The sequence below is a fragment of the Pseudonaja textilis genome, chromosome 13 (genome assembly GCF_049901715.1).
Source record: "Pseudonaja textilis isolate UNSWEBS1 chromosome 13, rPseTex1.2, whole genome shotgun sequence".
NCBI lineage: Eukaryota > Metazoa > Chordata > Lepidosauria > Squamata > Elapidae > Pseudonaja > Pseudonaja textilis.
Genome location: NC_142002.1, coordinates 10,633,127 through 10,656,998, shown reverse-complemented (window position 1 = coordinate 10,656,998; position 23,872 = coordinate 10,633,127). Strand labels below are relative to the sequence as shown.

At 41.0% G+C, this 23,872-nt stretch overlaps 1 protein-coding gene across 1 annotated transcript; it reads left to right on the top strand.

Annotated features, from left to right (window-relative positions):
* The first annotated feature begins 980 nt into the window (after positions 1-980).
* Positions 981-20,713, top strand: RHCG (Rh family C glycoprotein). The gene is made up of 11 exons (XM_026709407.2): positions 981-1,391; positions 8,453-8,639; positions 9,972-10,122; positions 12,905-13,052; positions 13,720-13,886; positions 14,538-14,675; positions 14,905-15,041; positions 15,394-15,518; positions 17,271-17,344; positions 18,807-18,898; positions 19,650-20,713. Exons 1-10 carry the CDS (start codon positions 1,187-1,189, stop codon positions 18,876-18,878), a joined length of 1,404 nt encoding a protein of 467 aa, XP_026565192.1. The 5' UTR covers positions 981-1,186; the 3' UTR covers positions 18,879-18,898; positions 19,650-20,713.
* Positions 20,714-23,872: the final 3,159 nt, after the last annotated feature.

Sequence of the window (23,872 nt, the reverse complement as noted above, 5' to 3'; positions counted from 1 at the left end):
ATATTGGTGACATGGTCAGGCTGTCCGTACTTGGAGACCTTGATGTCCCAGGTCTCCCGCATTCGTAACCGGACACTATGGAGACATCCCTGATTCAGAGCCGGTTCATCGCATCCACAAGTAAACCCGGTTTGGAAACAAATGAAATGTCCCGCTCTCCACCCAATTACTGTGCCAGTCATTTCAAAAGTGAATTCCTTTTCATTCAACTGAATATGTAAAAAAATGGAGGAGAAATGTTACATGTGGCGCTTGTTGGAATGCTAAGCATTAACATAAATGAGATCTCACAACCAGCTTAAGTCAGCTAGACACAGTCCAGAATGGTAGGACAATAACCTCATGGTCCCTGCTCAATATCTGGAGGAAAGTGAATCAAGACACCAGAAGTTGTCAGGCTGGAGACAACTGCTTTCTACAGAATATATAATTGCAGTTTCACTGGGGGTCTGTGGGTCTCACTTACTCATTCATTCACTTCAAATGCACTGGGTGGGGATGATGAGAATCATAGCCCAGCATATCCCAAGATCAAACAACAAACAACTCTAAATCATGCACACGCAAAGACAGAAATCTTAAAAATAAGATGATTTGCTGTAGCATACAGCAGCCTGTGGATTCCAGATATTAAGGAGAGTGATAGAGCAATTTCCTTGCTTTGGCTCCTGCTTATATGGATGCAAGGAGCTGAGGGATGAAATAGAGAAGTCAAAGGAACAGGATTGCAACCTGCATCCTTTCTCTGCAAAGGTATTTGAAGTCAGCCCCATCGATTCCCATACATCTGCCCCAGGATCATCCCCAAATGGCTTGCCTTGACTTTCTTAGATACTTCCTTGGCTTATCTTCCTCCACTTTCACTTGGAATGTGACACAGCAGGGAAAGGCTTGTCATGCTGGAAACTGAATCCATTCATCTGTGATGTCATGCTGGTGTGTGGAATACATTCTTAAGAAAAGCCAGGACACTCGCTTGGCTTTGGACTAGTACGAGAGAGTGGAGAGACAGATGCCCTCCCTGGGTTGCTGGGATGACTGGCAGCCTCAGAGCCACACCCACTTCTCCCCAGATTATATAAAAATGAATGAACAGGTTGGACTGTTTGTGAAGCTCCTTTCCAAGCTCCTGTGACTTCTCTGTCCTGACACCTTCACTGAACAAAGGGGAAAAGAAGTTGAACTCATGGTGTGCCTGAGCACGATGGCTAGGAACACCAATATGCGCTGGCGCTTACCTATGGTTTGCCTCCTCTGGGAGGTGGCCATGATCATCCTTTTTGGGATTTTCGTGCGCTTCAACCCAGAGGCAGATGTGGCTGACTGGGAGAAGGAAAAACAGCAAAGGAACGTCTCTGATATTGAGAATGAATTCTACTTCAGGTACCCCTGTGAGTATAGCTATACCAGGCAACAAGCCAGCCTTGGGTTTCTTTGGCATGCCTTTTGTGTTGCACTTTTCCTCTGCAGAATTCTGAAGGGAGAAAGCCATACTTGAAAACCACAAGGCTACACAGAGCTCCAGATTAATGCCATAACATGTAGTGGCATAGTCAGCCTGTGTCTGGGTTTACTGGTTTTATATAATCAGCCGTGGACTTTAAAGAAACTTTGTTTTTTTGGGCTGCACAACTTTTCCTGGGCATCCCAGGATCATGCTCCAAAATGTATGGGCTGCAACCACAACAAAGACTCTAATCTGATTTCACTTTGCTTGCCTGTGCATTGAAGCCAGATCAGATATAATGAATAACATTTACTTCCATTCATCTTTAAAAGAAATAGTTTCTCTCTCCTGCCATGTTAAAAGTGGCAATTTTGAAAGTTTGGGAGATGCCTCTAAGTGGGAAGAAATCTATCACCCTTAGAAGTATTATATTTCCACTAGAAATAAAAATCTGGATTGTTTCACTTACAGTTTGGATTGTTTCATCTACTTCAAATATCTAATGCAATTTCCTCCTGTTTTATGTATGCATGCAATATGTATTTCTTCATGATCTGTAGGAGATAACCCTTTGCTTGGTGTTTCTCCCTCATTTACTGGGTGAGGTTCTGAATGCCAGCCCTTAAAGTCCTGATCTGAAAAATTCCTTCTGTGCTTAGGTAGGGTTAGTCTGGAGAGAATAATAGAAAAGTGAATCAAGATGTTCCAATCACAACTGAAATACAGCCTTTCTCAAAGGAATCTTTACCTGGAACAGGACTCTTAATTGATGATTGATTGATGATTTAACTGATTTTTATAATAAAATAACCTCTGCGATTCAACTTCCATTGGGGCTTAGCTTGGAAATTGGACAGTGTTTCCCAATCTCAGCCATTTTATATTGTCTTGGGAATTCTGAGTTGAACTCCACATAGGTTAAAATTGCTGAGGTTGAGAAATATTGAAATAGGGGAAAGAACAAAAGGTATCTTTTCTGAAGAGACAATAAATCACATCAAATGTTTATGGAGTGCAGAGAAACTATTTGGAGGTTGACTTGGCCTTCTATCCTTCTGAGGTGGGTAAAATGAGGACCCAGATTGATGACTTAGTACACTGCTTAGAGAGGGTTGTAAAGTACTGTCTAAAGTAAAGTCTAAATGCTATTGCTATTGCCTGTATTAGAATTCCAGGTAATTACGTATATGAACCTTGTTTAGCTATCTTACATTCTAGCTTTACAATTCAATTTGTTTTGTTTTTTTAAGTTGGTCCATTGGTCCTTTTCTTTCTGGTAAGCTGGAATGCTTTCTGCTTTTCCAGTTCAACACAAAGCTATACTGGCATGACATGGGTTATTCCCACTGTCATTCCCTATCATATCTATGGAGATTCTCCATCATCCTGGTCATGGTTGTCCCAAAAGTGGTTTTCCAAATGGCAACTGAATTTCCTTGGTTTTTTTTCCCCTTTCATCCAAGAAGCTTCTTCTGAAGTTGGAGGGCCCAAAATAGGAAGAGAGGGCCAGTATTCTGTAATGGTTAAATCACCAATCTGGAAACTTGGAGACTTTGAATTCTAGTCTGCCAGTTCTGAGAACTGAAGAACCTTCTTGGATGAGAAGGAAAATGTTTTCCAGGGGAAAAAACACCAAGAAAATCCAGTTGCTTTTTGGAGAAGCACTTTTGGGATCCCTATTTTGCTTCTATTACTTCTCTTTTGAGCCACTGCCAGACTTTTGACTTCCCTGCGAATAATGGGTGACAAAGCTTAAACAATTTTAAACACCTTAAGAATGTCCTTGACAGTGTCAGAAAAAAGGTTAAAATTCTCCCGATTCAGCTAAGCGTGGCCTCCGCTGTGTCACATTCATGGACCGTGGATAAGATGAAAGATAACATCATGGGGACATGGCAGAAAAAACAGATTTCCAAGTCATGCTTGTACTAGGTTTACCTGCATATGGGAAAAGGCCCTGAATCTGGAGAAATAGAATAGAATAACAGAGTTGGAAGAGACCTTGGAGGTATCTAAGTCCAACCCCCTGCTTAGGTAGGAAATCCTATACCATTTCAGACAAATGGTTATCTGATCTCTTAAAAACTTCCAGTGTTGGAGCATTCACAACTTCTGGATGCAACTTGTTCCACTGATTAATTGTTCTAACTGTCAGGAAATTTCTCTTTAGTTCTGAGTTGCTTCTCACCTTGATTAGTTTCCACCCATTGTTTCTTGTCCTGCCTTCAGGTGCTTTGGAGAATAGCTTGACTCCCTCTTCTTTGGGGCAGCCCTTGAGATATTGGAACACTGCTGCTATCATGTCAACCCTAGTCCTTCTTTTCATCAGACTAGACAAACCCAGTTCCTGCAACCGTTCTTCATATGTTTTCAGCCCCCTAATCATCTTTGTTGCTCTTCTCTGCACTCTTTCTAGAGCCTCAACATCTTTTTTACATTGTGGTGATCAAAACTGGATGCAGTATAAATGATTTCCCTTTACATCTGAGCCTTGTCTTTTTCCCATATGTAACAATTCTCATTGTAAGTACTTAAAACTCTCGCAGTTTTCTTGAAGGATGCATGGTTTGGATGAGCAAAATTTGACCATGGTGCAGAACTGTGTGGAAAGACATTGCCACTGGTACTCAGCTAGAGAAGTATCACTTGGGTTTCGCAAGCTGAAAGGGTTTAGAAAATTCATGCTCTGAGCAGAGAATGCTTCTGGACATTAAGTCAATCGAGAAGGGTGAACTTTTTGGCAGGGGTTTGGAACTAGAAGCCAGATGGGATTTCCCTAGCAGATCACTGGATTTTTTAAGGAGAATATCGAACTCACCATATTGCAGAGGTAGTCAAGGATTGTACTTTGCAGGCACAAATGGGGGTGAGGAAATAGGTTAGAGAGACCCAGGACAGGACCATTCAAAGTTACAATGGCACTGAAAAAAGTGACTGATGACCAGTTTTTGCACTTATGACCTTTGCAGCATCCCCCTGGTCACGTGATTTACATTTGACTGCTTGACAAGTGGTTCACTTTTATGATGGTTGTTGTGTCCCAGAGTCATGGGATCCCCTTTTGTGACCTTCTGACAAGCAAGGTCAATGGGGAAACTCGATTCAATTAACAACCATGTTGTTAATTTAACAATTGCAGTGATTCATATGGCAAGAAAAGAATGAAACTCACTGAACAAATGCCTCACTTAACAATATAAATTTGGGACTCAATTGTGGTTGTACATTGAGGACTACTTGTACTCTGTAATGGTTAAGGCACCAAGTTGGAAACTGGGAGGCTGTGAGTTCTAGTTCTGCCTTAGGCACAAAGCCAGCTGGGTGGTGTGGAGTCAGTCCTTCTCTCTCACCCCTGGGAAGAAGAAGGCAATGAGATATCTCAACTAGAAGCAGGAGACTGATAGAAAAAAAAAAATCAGTAGAAGGACTTGCCTTCAGAAGTTGTGGCTGCTCCATCACTGGAGGTTTTTAAGAAGAGATTGGACAGCCATGCTTCTGAAGTGGTAAAGGGTGTCCTGCTTGAGCATAGGGTTGGACTAGAAGACCTCCAACGTCCCTTCCAACTCTGTTGTTATGTTATTTGGTTACTCCTTCAATTACTGATATTGCTCAAAATTGATTTATGGAATAATTAGCATTCCTGGTAATGAACTTCAAACATACATCAATCAAATGAACAGCAATCTTTGCTTCAATGTCCTGCTGTCTGGGAATTGTGGAATCTGAAGTCAACAGGGTTTTTCCTTCGTTGTGGGTAGTATTGACACAAAACGCTTTATGCACAAAATGCTATCTTAGGAGTTGTTTCCATTTCACAGTCTTCAGGAAATCTGGTTCTTGGTTATTAACTAAGTTGCAGTCTTAAAGCACTTAGAGGAAATAGCCTGTTTCCCACTTAGATTTCATAAACAAAACACCTCACTTCATTAAGCATGAGGTTTTGATCAGAATTGGCTAGTACCATTAGTCCCTGGAGAGCTTTAAGCTGCCCAGGCTCACACTCATCATCATCATCCTGGATTAAACCAAACAAGGGTTTAATCATTAAACTTCTTTCAGAGAGCAGCAATGGAGCTTCAGTCTAAATTCTCTTCTTTCTTCATGAGTCCACATATAGATATCAACTTCTGGATTAAGAAGATGTATTTACTGTGCCAAATCAGAGGACACAGAATTCCATGCAAGCTTTTGAGTTCAGTAGGATCTTTCAGGAAGGAAGGGAGGGAGGGAGGGAGGGAGGGAGGGAGGGAGGGAGGGAGAGAGGAAGAACTATAAGTCATTTTTCCTCTTCTACCTATGGTAGATAGGTAGGTAGTAGGAAGGAAGGACTATTTATCCAAATAGATCATTCTTCTTCTTCTACCTATGGTAGGTAGGTGGTAGATAGGAAAGTAAGATGAGAGGAAGGAAAAAAGGAAGGAAGGAAGGAAGGAAGGAAGGAAGGAAGGAAGGAAGGAAGGAAGGAAGGAAGGAAGGAAGGAAGGAAGGAAGGAAGAAGGAAGAAAGGACTACCTACCCAAATAGGCCATTCTTCCTCTTCTACCTATAGTAGATAGATAGGTAGTAGGTAGGAAGATAAGGTAGGAAAGAAGGAAGGAAATTTCTTCTTAGCTCTAGTTTGGTTCTCTCCTTGATTAGTTTCCATCCCTTGCTTCTTGTCTTGTGTATTTGAGAATCATTTAAGAGTTTGTTGTTTGGTTGGCATGAACTAGATTCACATCTAGTTCAGTAGTCAATCTCACAGAAATTTACATCGTAGTTTCCAAAGTTTTTTTGATACCCAATAATTTGATTTTTTTTTAGTTTGAATACAAGTTATGGCTTTGTTTTTATCTCTGAGTGAATAAAGAGGGATTTCTGGCATCATGTTGCATTTCAGCAAATAGTGGCGCAAGACCTTTGTTGAAAGGTGAATAAAGTAATGGGATTTCTTTTGCTCCTTGTCAGTCTTGAAAGGGTGACTGACACATGAGGTGTTTTCTATGTTGTGCAATACTTCTGGTCACCTCTCCTTCCTGGTCTTAAAAAAAGTTTCACGGGAACAATTACCTTGCATCATCTTTTGTGTGGATAAAATTGAAATGTAGGATGCCATGGAAGCTGCCAACCTTGAAAAAGAAAATAGTACAGAGCCATGGTAGCACAATGGTTAGAGTGCAGTATTCTCCCAAATGTTCTTTTTGATTGTGAAAAAATATCTGTGAATAGTTAAAAAAATAAAATAAAGCCAGAATAGAATAAACTGGAGACACAAAACTAATTTCATCCTGTTATTTTAATGAAACCTGTTGCAAAGGGTGGGTTTTTACCTCCTGCAGTTAAAATACTTCTCAAAACTATCAGTGGGGAATGGGGCAATGCATGTATTTTTCTGGTTGCATGAGTTGGTGGGAGAAAAGGCAGATTCCTAAGCTAGTGATGGAAGAAACACAACACTCATCTTCAATTTCTTGCCTTGCTTTGGGCATCTCCTGGACTACCAATAATTGCTAAGTTTCATTTTACAGCACTAGAGCAGATTCCTATCTTGAGGATATGATGAGCAGCAAAGTTGGTTAAAGATCTACCAAGTTGTTTGTTCGGCAGACAAAATATCTCTCCACCCCACTTGCCCAGGGTATAGGATGAAAGTTGCTCTTTATCACACAGATAGAGAAAATTCTAAGAGATTAGATTTTGAAGCTTTTGACCCAAAAATGTTGGCAACAGCATTTTTTTTTCATTAGAGGTTGGGCCAATATTGATTTTGTTAATGCAATAAATTTACTCCCAGTTACCAAATTCACACTTTTTGTGGGATGCCACAATGCATTAAACCATAAACTAATCAAAGTGGATGAATTGCACAACCAGCTAAGCCACAAAAATAATAAGTAAAGTTAACATTAACTTGGTTTTATTATGACAATAGCACTTAGACTTATATACTGCTTTACAGCCCCTCTCTAATCAGTGTACAGAGTCAGCCTATTATACAAAGTCAGTAATCTGGCCCTCATTTTATCCACCTTGGAAGGATGGAAGTCTGTTAACCTGGTGAATTTGAACTGCCAAATTGCAGGCAGTCAGCAGTCAGCAGAAGAAGCCTGCAGTACTGCACTCTAACTACTGTGCCACCGTGGCTCATTATGTTGTGTTAATAACTCTGCTAGAGAACTGTACTTAGCCTGGTTAAACCTATTGTGAGAACATAACTTCTACCTTCCTCCTAAATTCAAGGCAACTTATTTGGAATTGATAATGCATGCCCTCTTTACAGCAATCCTGTGTGGTATATTGAATGAAAGAAAGAAAAATGAAAGAAAGTTCAAAGATCAACCATTAAATGATCAGAAACTGGACTCAGATCTCCTACGTGCAACTAGTATTACCCTTTGAAGAATCCTGGCTTGTCAAAAGTTGACTGTCCAATTTATTCTAGTGATGATATCTACCAGCATTGCCTAATAATTCAGAATGAATTTTCAAAAATAAGAGTTTTCTGAATGAGTTTTCAGAAATAAGAGAAAAGACTTCACTTTCCACTCAAGCAGTGTTTTTCAGAATCTTTCATTGTAGACCAGAGTTTCTCAACCTTGACATCTTTAAGATGTGTGGACTTCAACTCCCGCAATTCTCCCGTCAGTACATTGGCTGGAGAATTCTGGGAGTTGAAGTCCGGACATAAAATTGCCAAGGTTGAGAAATATTGTCCTCAACCCCTGGTCCATGGTGTGGCACCAGTCCATGGCATGCCAGAAACTGAGCCATGCAAACAAGGGAAGTCCTATCCATGGAATGCAGGCAGTATGCAAAACCATGCTCCCTCTGGTCCATGGAAAAACCTCTCTCCAGGGAACCAGTTCCTGGTCTCCAAAAGGTTGGGGACCACTATTGTAAACCATAGGTGAGGAACAGTCATGTATACACTAGTAGTCAGTATTGAGTGAGGCGGTTGCTAGGCATGCAGTTAAGGATGGAAGGAGGGTGATAGTCCATGTAATGAAGCATCTTTCTTTATTGCAGCTTTCCAAGATGTCCATGTGATGATTTTTGTGGGTTTTGGATTCCTCATGACCTTTCTTCAACGCTATGGCTTTGGAGCTGTTGGCTTCAACTTTCTCCTCGCTGCCTTTGGGATCCAGTGGGCTCTTCTGATGCAGGGCTGGCTCCATACCTTTGAGCATGGGAAGATACTCATTGGAGTGGAAAGGTAAGTTGGCATGCTTGGACATGGAAAGAAAGCATTTTGGTGTAGCAGGACACAAGTCGAGCATGAAACTATAATGAAGATAGATTAAATTTGTGGCTTAGGAATGCAAAGATATGCACTAGGTGAGAGATAAGATGGATTCTGTTATTATTTATGGAGTCCAAAATAAATGTCCAGAACATCCAAAAACAGCATTTTAGAGAGAACGTGGAAGCATCATCTGAGACACTCCATTTACTCTGAGGCACATTTGGAATTTATGACCAAAGGCACATGTGGAATTTGGAGTGAATATACTGAGTGCGCTGACAAAATGGCTGCTATGATGTATATAGCAATAGCACTTAGACTTACATATCATTTCACAGTGCTTTACAGCCCTCTCTAAGTCGTTTACAGATTCAGCGTATTGCCCCCAACAATCTGGGTCCTCATTTTACCCACCTTGGAAGGATGGAAGGCTGAGTCAACCTTGAGTCTGGTGAGATTCGAACTGCCAAATTGCAGGCAGCTAACAGCCAGTAGAAGTAGCCTGTAGTACTGCATTCTAACCACTGCGCCACGGAGGCTCTTATGTTATTAATAGTGAGCTAGTCTTTCAGGATGTTCTCTAGGGGACATTCTAGAGGACTTTGTGAGTCCAGAGGTGTCTCCTGCCAACAGATGAGATACTGGAGGCTGGTGATTTACTTTACAGCATGCAAGATTGCTGTTTGCAGTTTTTAAAAAACAGAAAATGGTCAAAGAGACAAAGAAAGTGCTAGGCACTAAGGGATATACCTGAAGGGATATTGGGGCCTGAAAGCTCATGCTGCCCTACCCTATTTCAAGCTAAGACCACTATTGTAAATTTTGCGCATTGGATGATGAAAAATGTCTATCAGGTCAAAGCTTCTGGGTTACCCTGGATGATAAATAGGAAGAGTTCCATTAGAATCTTTGTCAGTCACTTCAAAGCTAAACAAATCAATTTCTTCAATCCTCATTGCTCAGATTTGGCCCTTTCCCAATTTGCCTGAATACTTTCCAGCAAAAAAAAAAATAGAATAGAATTGTGACTTTCCATGATTTAGAAATTCACCTTTTCTTGAAGCAACCTAATTGAATGACGTAAAAGTCTACGTTAGGGACAGGTCATAGTGGACAAAATCTACCCCTGTCACCCCCAAGGATCAACCATGACTCCAAAGGCACATAATCAAACTTCATGTGTCATTTTTGTAGCTATGTCTCACTGCTGGCTCATGTGATCAACTACAATTCCAAGATGCTCATTGTTGTGTTGCTTCAGTAAATTTCTCTGACTTCCCCATCTCTTCCTTCTCCTCTCAGCCTGATTAATGCAGATTTCTGCGTGGGTTCTGTTTGTATCGCCTTTGGTGCCATTTTGGGCAAAGTCAGCCCCGTCCAGCTGCTCATTATGACACTGTTTCAAGTGACCCTCTTCTCCATCAATGAATATATCCTGCTTGATCTGCTCCATGTAAGGCTCTTCACCTTGGTTTCAAACATTCAGAGATGCTCCCCTGTCTTAATTTCAGTTTTTATGACAAAGTTGCTTTGTGTATTTGGTTATCACTTACCATCCTGAATAACTCTGTGCAGACACAAGACAAAGAGGACAATGGTTTAAGCTTAAGGGTATGTCTTACTGTAGTGGAATGTAATCTGGATTCCCAGGAGGGAGGGGCTACATTCCAGAAAGCAAAGAGCTAATGAAGTTTGGAAAGTTTGATCAGAAGGAAGAGGTTTAAAGCAGCTCCTCCCTAGTGATTCTCACTTATAGGTCTAGAGATGAAGAACAATAAAGGAAGTAACTCCATCTATTGTTCTTGGTTCTTGGGACCTGACACAAACTTCCTTCAGCTCAAAGCCTACTCTAAGCTTTGCAGGGCTGGGCATGAGAGACACTTCTTTAAGCAAGCATCCTGATACTAGTCTATTTTGGGAACAAGAGATGGGTCAATCCTCCGGCACCAGAGATCATCTTCTAGCTCATTATAACACACTGACAGGAGGAAGAGCCTCAGAAATTTGAACTTGAATTTTGGCTTGTCTTGCATTAGATGCATGCAGTTACTTGAAATCTTTTGTAATGAATTCATGATATAGTTTTTCTAAGGGATAAAACTTTGACAGAAGTTTTCTGCCCTTGGAGGTATATTCTTACAATTGAGAGAGAAAATCCTAACATCACACATGAAATATGTTCCAAAAGTAGATCACACCATGGTTTAATGGGGAAAAGAAATTCATAATTTCTAAGGAGCAAAATAGATGCCTTCAATTCCTATAGGACTGCTTCCTGTTTTTTAAATGCTTTCTAAATAACCTCTAATTCCAATTTCAATATTAATCTGTCTGCTCATGGTCCTTGGTGACTACAAAAATGGAGCCTGTCAGTGTGACTTACTAGCTACATTTTTTACACCCATGTTATAATACATCTTTCCCCAAGTAAGTGCTCTCTAAGATGCATTGCATAACAATTTCCAGAATTTCCCAGCAGCATAGCTTAGAAAGCAGGTGGGAATTTTGCAGTCCAAATGCATCTAGAAGTCTCCAGGTTGGGGAAATTGATTTAGCAACATTTGCTCAAACTACCTGCAGAACCTCCTAGATATCCAATAAGAAACTCACAACTATACATGTACCAGAAAAATATTTGCTAAGATTTCAGATTTTCTTCAGCTTTAAGAAGGGTGGCAAAAAGAAACAGGACTTTCTTGGTGATAGCTCTTCTGCTAAGAAATGCTTGCTTGGTTTCTACCATGTTACAGTCTTGGATGAAGACTGCTCTTTCAGGCTTCTAAAACATCAAGAGCTGTCATTTTATTTGCTATGCTTCACATTTCATTCCTGCAGTCCTTTTTGTGTTGTGTTCTTTCACTTGGATGTGTTTTGATTATTCTTGTATTTTATTATCCCTAAATAATAAGTGACTGTATCTTGCTTAATGCCCATAGGTGATAACATGTTACTGGTCAAGGTAGACCATTATATTACAGTGCCCCTTCATATCCACTGTGTGGGTGAGAGGACAGCCAAGTTAGGGAGGGAGCAGAGCCCATTGTTGGCTTCTTATCCATGGCCCACAAGGTGCAGGGCACAACTCTTATGGGCTTGGAATGTGGTTGCACAAGTAGGGGCCATTTAGATTGAATGTACATAAAAGCCCCTGAGAGGAACAGATTAACCATCAGATAAGGGGGCTGAATGAGATTGTGGCTTGAGGGTCTGAATGGGAAAGCAGATTTAAAATAATAAAACCAGCTTGTGGAATGCAGGGAGACCTCATTGACTTCAGCTCAACATGTTCTTCTTGCAAACAAAGGAGCATTTAATTTGCTAAATGTGTACAGTTCATCTTCTACTCTCATTCAGGCTGAAGAGACAAGAAGATTGAATAAATACAACATCCAAAATTATTCTTCCACCCCTTGTAAAACCAGAGATAAGGGTTGTGTCCTCTGAAGGGCAAAGTAGTTACAACTCCATTCTTGGGAGAAGAAATTGCATGTATTTTTTTTTCAATGTTTCCTTTCTGTCTTTTTTGAAATATTTTGTTTATCTCATTGTTCAGCCCAAAAGACTCCCAGGGTATCTTTCAGATAAGATAGTCCTTGACAGCTGGCTTACAATTTCAAAGATCCCTTAGCAAAGTAAAAGAGAGAGAGAAGGGAGGAAGGCCAACAGAACTAAGCAACATGAAAAGTCTGCTACTTCTTCTTCCTCAAGACTCCAGTTTCTTACATTCTCAATATGGGTAGCAGTGAAGGGAGTTGTAGTCCAACACATTTCCTGAGTACACATAAAGGAAAGTTAAATTAGAGATATCGATGGGCTGAAGATCCAGAAGTCCACGTCTATGAAGATTCCCAATCATCTAAGTCATGGCTGTCCCAAAGGTGCTTTTCAAAAGCTAACAGGGCTTTCTTGAGTTTTTTTCCCTTGAAAACATTTTGCTTCTCATCCAAGAAGCTTCTTCAGTTCTGAACTTAATTGAAGAAGCTTCTTGCATGAGACACAAAACATTTTCAAGGGGAAACCCCGCCCCCACCCACCCCAAAAAAGTCCAGTTGCCCTTTGGAAAGCACCTTTTGGGACATCCAGAAATAGAATTTTCAGGTGCCCAAAGGCACAAATGTTCTATTTAAATTGTTAAGCAACTGGGTTCAAGTCTCATTTGTGATATACTGATTCTCTATAGAATAAACCAACTACTTCTGGGTAGGCTTCAACCTCTTTTATATTGGTTACTGCAGGTGAAAGATGCTGGAGGATCCATGACTATTCATACATTCGGTGCTTACTTTGGCCTAACTGTGACCTCTATTTTGTACCGGCCCAACCTTGAGCAGACCAAAGACAAGCAGGAATCTGTTTACCATTCAGATCTTTTTGCCATGATTGGTGAGTTGTGGTTCCTCTTTCTGTTAGACTGGAGATACTTTGCTTTCTGAGACAAGAGGTTAGGAATAGTGAAAAAGAGGCTCAGGCTACTAATGAAGAGGTCTTTTCTCTATTTTTATTTCTGTTCAATGTAGCCCAAGTGAAGGTACTTAAAGCGGAAAATATTGTGAAGGTATTGTGGACTCTGAGCCTTTAATCCATCAGGCACGAAGCTGCATGCTCATCACATCTCGAAAAGCAGGAAAAGATACGCTTGGCATGTTTTGGAAATCTTGAAATCTCTTTTGATCCTTATGATCACATTGAAGGGAATGTAGAGTTTCTTGATGAGCTCTTTCTAAACTACCCATTTACTGATCAGCAAACCTCATTAAATTAGGGAGCTTGGTTTCCTGGTTCTGCTATTTCAACCTTGTTTTGGATATTTTTAAAATGCATCCTGATATGCATAGAAGTATTTCTGTACAAGAATTCAGTAAATATGCTGTTATGCAGATCAATATTACTGATTGATTAGTAAATTATTTTTCCTGCCCTGTCTTTAGTTCGGCTAGAGAGCTTCTCAGGGGGCTTACATTCATCCCTCATGCTTTATCCAGAAGAGTGAGCTGCCTGCAATTTTTTGGTCTGTCCTTATAAAAAAGTCAGTTCTTAACCACCATTGCAGGAACCTTATTTCTGTGGATGTACTGGCCCAGCTTTAACTCAGCCATTTCCAATCATGGAGATGCACAGCACCGAGCGGCCATCAACACCTATTGTTCACTTGCTGCTTGTGTCCTCACTTCTGTGGCCTTCTCTAGCCTCTTGCAAAAGAAGGGAAGGTTGAACATGGTGAGTAAAGTCAGGCAAGATGTCATGTCTTTCTCTTATCTTTTGCAAAGTTTCATGGAATCCTCTATTACGGGTGTGTGTTTATCAGTGTAGGGCTGCTTATGTGTCTACTTGCCTACCTGCTTGCCTGCCAATCAATCAATCAATCAATCATTAAAAATGGTGTCATGGCTTTCTATTACCTTGTACTAAGTTTCATGGAACCCCCACCAAAGGGGAGCGGGTGTATTTATTCTTTCTTTCTTTCTTTCTTTCTTTCTTTCTTTCTTTCTTTCTTTCTTTCTTTCTTTCTTTCTTTCTTTTCCTTTCTTCCTTTCTTTCTCTCTTCCTTCCTTCTTCTCCTTCCTCTCTTTTTCTTTTCCTTCCTTTCTCTCTCTCTTCCTTTCTTCTTCTCTTTTCTCTCTCTCTCTCTCTTTCTTTCTTTCCTTCTCTTCCTCTCTCTCTCTTCCTTCCTTCCTCTCTTCTCTCTCTCTCTCTTTCTCCCTCCTTCCTCCTCAGAAAACCCATTGTACTAATCATAGTAAGACTGCACTTTAAAGGACTATTACATTGTATCAAAGAATGACTGTTAGAGGTGAAAATGGCCCTTGAGCAAAAAATAATAATAATATAGACTTTTAATCAGGAATTAAAAGTACTGTGTCTTTGCAGGTCCATATCCAAAATGCCACCCTCGCTGGAGGTGTGGCTGTAGGAACTTCTGCTGAAATGATGCTCACCCCATATGGTGCCCTCATTGTAGGCTTCATCTGTGGCATTGTGACGACCATCGGATATGTCTACATCACAGTAAGAGCATTTCTGAATGCACCAAAGCTTTCTTGAGCCTTGATGGCAGGATCAAATGGTGAAAAAGTGGAAATGTTACTTTTTTACATTACATTACATTGTTGTGGCAGGTTCCTCTGTAGAGCTCACGTTTTGTCCCTTCTTTCCTTCCTTCCTTCCTTCCTTCCTTCCTTCCTTCCTTCCTTCCTTCCTTCCTTCCTTCCTTCCTTCCTTCCTTCCTTCCTTTTAGCCTTTCCTAGATACCAGGCTACATATCCAAGATACCTGTGGCATCCACAACCTTCATGGAATGCCAGGTTTAATTGGAGGCATCGTGGGAGCCGTCACTGCTGCCGCTGCTACAGAAACAGTCTATGGAAAGAAAGGGTGAGGTGCTTTAGGCCATCTATGTTGGGAAGGGTGTCAAAGACAAGGTCCACGGGCTGTATCCAGTCTACAATGTGGTCAGATCTGGCCTGTGGGGCTGTCCTGGAAAATGTAAGTGGCTGGTTTGCATGGCTTTGACGTGGTCTACCCAGTGCAAAGAGGAAACATACCAGCAGTTGGGGGAGTGGCATCAAGTTGGCCATGCCTACCCAGTTGGCCACAAGCTCAGCGTCTTGGCCACTGAGCCACTGCATCCCTTATTCATGATCTCAACCAAAAAGACTACAATTGTCCTTGATATGGAGGGAAATCCTCACCTTCCCCTCTTTTCCACTTCACTTCATTCTCACAGGCTCATCAACATGTTTGACTTCACCGGAGAATACCGAGATCGAACGCCTAGTATCCAAGGGGGATTCCAAGCAGCTGGCATTGCAGTATCACTAGCTATGGCTTTTGTGGGAGGATCTATTGTAGGTAAGTGGAGGCTCATTAGTGAGAAATCTAACCTAGATTTCTTGGCTAAGACGCTGAGCTTGTCGATCAGAAAGGTCGGCAGTTTGAATCCCTAGTGCTGTGTAATGGAATGAGCTCCCGTTACTTGTCCCAGCTTCTGCCAACCTAGCAGTTTGAAAGCAGGTAAAAATGCAAGTAGAAAAACAGGGACCCCTTTGGTGGGAAGGGAACAGCGTTCCGTGCATCTTCGGCGTTTAGTCGTGCCGGCCACATGACCACGGAGATGTCTTCGGACAGGGCTGGCTCTTCAGCTTTGTAACGGAGATGAGCACCACCCCCTAGAGTTGGAAACGACTAGCATGTATGTGCAAAGGGGACCTTTACCTTAACCTAGAACTAAGAGAAATTTCTTGTCAGTTAGAACAATTAACCAGTGGAATGCCTTGCAGTGTTCTAACACTGGAGGTTTTCAAGAAGAGATTGGACAACGTCTGGAATGGTACAGGATCACCTGCTCAAGCAGTGGGTTGGACAAGAAGACCTCCAAGGTCCCTTCCAAATCATATTCTGTATTCTGAAGTTAGCCTCATTTTTTTGTATATTCTCTCCTTCTTGAAGGTGAACATGGATGAGCGTCTTTCTCTGCATCACGTATAATTCGAGGCAAAGCCAAGATTTAAATTAGATGAAAATTAACCAAAGAGAGGTCCCAAACTAGAACTAAGGATAATTTTCCTGATAGTGAGAACAATTAATCAGTGGAATGGCTTGCCTTCAGAAGTTGTGGGCATTCAATCACTGGAGCAGTGGTGGGATTCAAATATTTTCACTATCGGTTCTGTGGGTGTGGTTTGGTGGGCGTGGCAGGGGAAAGATACTGTAAAATCTCCAGTCAGAGGTGGGATTTGCCGGTTCTTTGAACTACTCAAAATTTCCGCTACTGGTTCTCCAGAACTGGTCAGAACCTGCTGAATACCCACCTCTGCACTGGAGGTCTTCAAGAAAAGGTTGAATAGTCATTTATCCAGAATGAGGTAGTGTCCTCCAAGTTCCCTCCCAACCCTATTGTTCTATGTTCTAACTGAAAAATCCTCATGCAGATGCAGAACAGCTGTTTTCCTTAATAGTGCACCAGCAAGAGGTGAAATCTCTGCCTGGTCATCTATCTCTAATTTTCTATGACTCAACCCAGCGCCTACATCTCTGATGTTTCCCTACTGCCATCTTCTGGCTTGTTAAGCTTCGGTTGAAGAAAAATTAGAAAAGTAAAATCATCTTCCCTCTGAGCTAACAGCTAATAGATAATAAGAGATAACAGGAAATCAGAGTTGGAAGGGACCTTGGAGGTCAACTAGTCCAACCCCCCTGCCCAAGTGGGAGACCCTACACCATTTCTGACAAATGGCAGTCCAATCTCTTCTTGAAAGTCTCAAGTGATGGCGCTCCCACAACTTCCGAGTAGCTCAACTACTGTAGACTGACATGGAAAATTCCTGCAGTCTTTTGGGGATTATAGGATGTGTTTCTTTCATATTCCCAGTTATGCAGCTCTTTCAAACGCCTGATGTCAAACTTAAGAGTAATTTTTTCTGGTTCTCATTAATTGTTGGGTGTATCTTGGTGGATGTTTGTTTTCCCCAACATACTTTTTTTTTCTTTTGTGATTTGTGCCATGGTACAGAGGGCTTTCTCAGTTGAAAAATAAAAAATTAAATAAAAAAATTAAAATGCACCATAAGAGAATTTAGCATTCAATTTTTCTTTCCCCCTAAGGTGGCATTTTGAAACTGCCCTTTTTTGGTGATCCTACAGATGAAAACTGCTTTGAAGATAATGTCTACTGGGAAGTAAGTGGATTAGACCTGGATTAATTAAATTAATCCTTGTTAAATGTGGAGTCAGCACCAATAATTTATTCCATAGTCCTGGAAGTAAGTCTACCTGAAAGCAAAGGAATATGTATTTCATTAAGTGTAAAGCAATTCTGAACTGCAAACTGTTTCCAGGTTTTTTAACATAAGTCTTCTCTGATGGAGAAGGTGAACATGACATTTTCAGGATCGTTATATAAATATCTCAGTGTGACATACACAGACACCCACAGCAACAACCCTGTGAGGTAGGTTGGCTTGAGAGATCACAACAGGCCCCAATTCCCCCAGGTTGCGTCCATAGGTAGATTAGAATCTGGGTTTCCCCATCCCAGTCCAACAGCTTCATCTCTTCATCACATTGTCTCTCTCCTTCAGAACAGGAAGAAAGATAAAATCGAGTCTAAATTTATAAAAATAAATAAATAAATTTGAAAACATGTGTGACCCTTAATTCAGGTTGACGACTACCAGTATTTTTAATTTGATATGATAATTTGAAAACCAGTTTATCCTCACTGCCCCTGAGGAACATACAATAAGAATATTCCCTCTTCTATATTAGTGCCAAAATATTCGAATTTCATTTCTCATTTATTGATGGTCTCTGTCTTGAGATCAATATGGCCAAACCTAGCTCTCTAATTGTGCATTTCATTGTTTTTTTGGAACAGAACTCATATTCAAGTGTTTCAAAGTCCTTGAAATATATTATTCTGGATGTAAAACAATGCAGCATATATTATATATATGAGTTAGATATATGGGAGCAGAAACAGAAATTCTCTCTCTCTCTCTCTCTCTCTCTCTCTCTCTCTATCCCTCCCTCCCTCCCTCCCTCCCTCCCTCCCTCTCCCTCTCCCTCTCAAACACACGCACATGTCTATCTATCATCTCTCAATCATCTATCATCTATCTATCTATTTCTCTATAGCTATATCTAGCTAGCTATTATCTCTCTATTTCCCTCTGCTCTATCCCTCTATATCTATATCTACCTATTTCATCCATCATCTTTCTATATCAATCTTTAATCTCTCCTATCTATCTATCATCTATCTATCTATCTATCTATCTATCTATCTATCTATCTATCTATCTATCTATCTATCTATCTATCACCATCCATCCATCTAATTCTAATCTATCTGATATACTGTATGAGGGTAGATGTATTGCCACTAGGTGACACTGTTGTCTGCCAAATAGCAAGCTGGGAGCTTACCAGGTTGCCCAACATACATGCCCTCCAGGCATGTTGGATTCGAACTCCCATCCCTCTCAGCCACCTAGCTGTGTGCCACAGACACCGTAATCCAGATATTTTGACAGTGAAGGCTGTGCCTTCAGGTGCATCAAAGCAATTGATGCAGGAAGAAGGATTTTTTTTTTTTTAAGGTGATTCTGACTCACCCCACATTCTGTCATCCTTCTAAAGGTCCCTGGCGAGGAAGAGAGCAACCTTTACTGCATGCATGACTCCAATGCTAAGCCTGTGATTAACCCTTAACAGACATCAACAGACAAAGGGTAAGACAGACAACTTGACCAATTTTATATGCTGGCTTCTTTCTTTCTTTCTTTTAATATTACAGTACGACGCAGACCTGATCAGGTTCTCCAAGGGTATTAAAGCCCAAATGAAACCAATGCACAGATACCTTGCACACATTTGCCAGAAATTGGGCCTACAGCCTAAGTTTTATATGCTTTCAATGGAAAGAAGCTTTTTATTTACAAGGCATCCTTCCTGATATTCTTTAGTGTCTGGTTGATTTTCATAATGGCAATATCCAGCATGCGCTATCATAATCTTATGCCCCCTCCCGCACACTCCTCACCCTAGTGACAAAGGCTTCTGGTTTTCTGCCTTATGCTCAGAGGGGTTCAAATGTTTTCTATCCTTCTGCAACGTTCCTGGCTGCTCCCACTTCCCAATCTGGAAAATCCCCATAGGAGACGTCTTCTGCCTTGGCTCAGCATTTGGTGGAAGCATGCAAGGCCCGGAAATTTGCAGCAAGAAAAATTATTTTGCATGCTCTCTTTGTTGACCTTACTGCTAAAGTAATGCAAGAACAACACTCTTTGATTGTGAGAATTGCTGGCTGTGGGATTCTGGGAACTGAAATCCACACATTTTAAAGATGCTAAGGTTGAGAAAAACTGGGTTATAGTACACAAAATATTTGTCAGGTCCCAAGCTGGAGAAGGGACCTATAAATAGACATTAAGAAATATTTCCACAGCTAGTAATGGGATTTCTCTCTTTCTTTTCTTCTAGGGTGATCAACCTCTGCCTTTGGAATTCCCGCCCCACTTTTTTTTACAGCAGAATCAAGGAAATGGAAGAAGGCAAAAATATTATCATTCAAATGAAGAGATTATTTTTAAACACGAACTCACACACACAAAAATATGCAAACAAATTATAATGAAGTTAAGATGGGTGAATTCAGAAGCATCTTGCTAAAACCAAAACAAGTTATGAAACAACAATGACATAGAATAAGCTATAAAATGTTAGAGCTTATTGACCAATAAAAAATGAGCGAGGCATTCCCCACAGAGCTCTTAAAATGAAATAGCTGAAGTTTTAGCAAAAGCATATAACTTTCCCTAAAATTGGCTTTTTTATTTAATTTAAAGGCCTGGAGATTAGTTGTTTTTAAAAAATATAATAAGTAAGGAAGGCAAAGGAAGCTAAAAATTACAGCTCCCATTCTAGGTAAATTTGTGGAAAGCATTAGGAAAGATAAAACTACAAGCCATATGGAAGAATGAATATGGTGGTTTCTGGGCAGGCAAGTGTCACCTCCCCAATTTTTAAAGAGTTTTTTAAGGAGTCAAACTGATCAGTCTTTTAGCTGGATGCTTTAGCCAACATCTTCCCTCAGGGAAGCCTGAGTCAACCTACCAATCAAGGGAGAAGACCAATCCTTTCGTAGATGTTGCAAGACTTAGAAAGGGGGAATGAATGCAATGTGAGTTTTGCAAAAGAAGAATGCCAGAAAATAAGACCATCCATAGGATCTATACGGAAATTGGGGCATTTTAATAAAGTAGTTCCAAAATGATCTAGTGAACAGCCCAGAGTAGCAAAGTGGTTGAATTTGCAAAAGTGTCAACCAGCCCTCGAAGGGTTCCCAGGTGAGATTCCCTCTCGTTGCATGGAAGAACCACCTAAGTGTTGTTATAGGTCTTGGGGTGGTTGTCTACAGTCTGATGAATATCTTGGCCCACTCAATGGGACACCAGGTGCCACCAAATCAATTAAAGGCCTTGAGGCTGCAACAGACAACTATGCTTTCCTAAATCTGTAAATGTTGTAAGTAAAGGCGTTTTTACAAAAAGTGACCAATGTTTGCCATGTTTTATCTTCCACCCAGACTGGTTCTTAGAACATTGAATATCAGAGTTGGAGGGGACCTTCGAGGTCTTCTAGTCCAACCCCTTGCTCAAGCAGGAGACCCTATACCATTTTAGACAGTCTTTTCTTAAAAGCCTCCAGTGATGGAGCACCCACAACTTCTGGTGGCAAGCTGTTCCACTGGTTGATTGTTCTCACTGCCAGGAAGTTTCTCCTTAGTTCTAGGCTAGGTCTCTCTTTGATCAGTTTCTATCCATTTTTTCTTGTCCTGCCCCGAGGTGCTTTGAAGAATAGGTTGTCCCCCTCTCCTTTGTGGCAGCCCTTCAAATATTAAAACACTGCTATCATGTCATTCCTGGTCCTTCATCATCTTTCTTTCTTTCTTTCTTTCTTTCTTTCTTTCTTTCTTTCTTTCTTTCTTTCTTTCTTTCTTTCTTTCTCTCTCTCTTCCTCCCTCCCTCCTTCTTTTCTTCCTTCCTTCCTTCTTTATTTCCTTGCTTGCTTGCTTCTTTCTCTCTCTCTCTCTCTTTCTTTCTCTCTCTTCCTCCCTCCCTCTTTCTTTCTTTCTTTCTTTCTTTCTTTGCTTGCTTCTTTCTCTCTCTCTCTCTCTTTCTTTCTTTCTCTCTCTCTCTTCCTCCCTCTTTCTTTCTTTCTTTCTTTCTTTCTTTCTTTCTTTCTTTCTTTCTTTCTTTCTTTCTTTCTTTCTTTCTTTCTTTCTTTCTAAAGGAGGGGATGCTCTCCACAGTGTCTGCTTATATTCTCACACCCAAGGAATGAATTGGATGCAAGCCATTTGTTGCCCTTGGGATACAACACCCTCATTTTCTATGCTGGAGAAAGAGGGGCCAGTGCACCCCCCGCCCCAAACCTGTCTCTCTTTATCACATGTTCCTGGAATTTGTCAGCAGCTGCCAGCAGCAGCATCTTAATTAACTGTCGGCAAAGATGGAAGCACATGAGACACGGTTCTAATTGGACTGTTGGCATTGTGGAAATGGGGAGGGAGTAGAAAGCAACAAAGGCAGAGGCTCCAGAGCTAGGAGTGTCCCCTCTGTGTGGCATGGGGAGGTGGGATGAAGGAGATCCATCTGTCAAAATAAGTGAGGATTTGGTTTGGCTTGATCCACTATCACTTTGATTTAAAGAAGGGGTGAGGGAAGAGAGAGAGAGAGGGAGAGAGGGAGGGAGGGAGAGAGAAAACAGGAACGATGACCAGAAGTCCGCAGCTATTTTTTTCTCCTAGGTTCTTTGTCAAGGGTGATGTAGAAGTGGTGGTAGAAGGTAGAAAAATTGATTGCTGAAGGGTTCGTTGTTACTTGGTTGCATCTTGCTTTGGTAACTGCTTTGGAACATGTAGGATTCTCTCTCCCCCTTTCTCCCTCTCTCCCTCTCTCCCCCCTCCCTCCCTCTCTCTATCTGATAGGTAGGTAGGTATATAGGTAGATAGATGATAAATAGATAAATGTTAAACAGATGAATGGATGGATAGACAAATAGACGTAGTCCTCAATTTATGACCACAATTGGAACCAAAATTTCTATTGCTAAGCAAGACAGTTGGTAAGTGGGTCAGACTCAATTGTGCCAAGTGTCTGAATTTTGCTCACTTGACCTGTGATAGCTGTAAGTACAAGGACCAGTTATAAGTCACTTTTTTGTTGCCAACTTCAAACAGTCATTAAACAAATGGAAGTACTTTGGAGGTCTTCTAGTCCAACCCACTCCTCAAACATGACACCCTATACTATTTTAGACAAATGGTTGTCTAATCTCTTCTTTAAAACCTCCAATGTCAGAACATCCACAACTTCCAGAGGCAAGTTGTTCCATTGGTTAATTGTTCTCACTGTCAAAAAAAATTATCCTTAGTTCTAGGTTGGTTCTCTTCTTGATTAGCTTCCATCCATTGCTTCTTGTCCTGCCTTCAGGTGCTTTGGAGAATAGCTTGACTCCCTCTTCTTTGTGGCAGCCCCTGAGATATTGGAACACTGCTATCATGTCATCCCTAGTTCTTCTTTTCATTAAACTAGACATGCCCAATTCCTGTTCTTCATATTTCCACATGGTTATGTGCCCTGCATAGGCCAGCTTTGCTTTGTATTCATCCTTGAAGGTAGAGATGCATGCACTGTACATCCAAAAGCCAAGTCCATTCCTATGGACATATTAGCCACCATGCCTGTCACGATGTCTGTGCATGTGCTTGCCGATCTCCATGCCTATGTGAAGTGCTCCCAGATTTTCTGAAAGAACTCTAGGGGAAAAAAATTCTAATCAGATTAACGTGGCCAATCACTTTGAGCTCTTGAAAAGGACATACGGTTTCTAATCAGCGCCTAGCCCCAATGTCCAAGTAAACCAGCAGGGGTCAAGCCCTCTGAAGCACAAGCAAGAGAGGCCTGCTTTTTTCCCCCCTCCTCTCCGTCCCTTGTAATTATGTCAGTTCACTAGCCAAATTGTCTGCTTGAGTGGACGCCGGGGTTCTTCCATTCTTCTCCCCCCTGGCCTCATTCATGTGGTAATAGAAGAGAAGCATGGCCTTCTCAATTCTGGGAATGAGGCTGGTCTTTGGAGATGCAGTGATGTTGCTTTGCTGCAAAAACAATATTGGACATTGATACAGGCATGGGTAGAGCAAATAGTGGGAGAACACATTCAATTTAAGCCACAGTTATTCCTGTTGGGAATAATGACAGAAGGCCACAGTAAAGGTACAATATATTTAATAATACATGCATTGACCGTGGCAAGAATAGTTTACACACAGTATTGGAAAAATCAAAATATACTACCAAAAGGAGAGATGATAAGGAAAATAATGGCGTGTGCAGAAGCTGATAGACTAACTTTAGAAATGAAAAATAAGGGAGATTCAGAATATTATGAAACTTGGAACATGTTTTATATGTGACTGCAAAAAAAGAAGGGAAGGTTGGAACAAAATCAGCTAGGAGGATTGGAAGCAAAATGTACAACTGAAGGAATTGTGAGGGTTGTTTCCCCCCCCCCATAGCACATGGAACATTTTAGTTATTTATGTATTTTTAATTGTTCTCCAGAGGTGATCCTTTCACAAGGTAGCAGACTTCTACAGAGTGATACTGTAGTTTTATGTGGGCTGTGGGCAATTGGGTTTC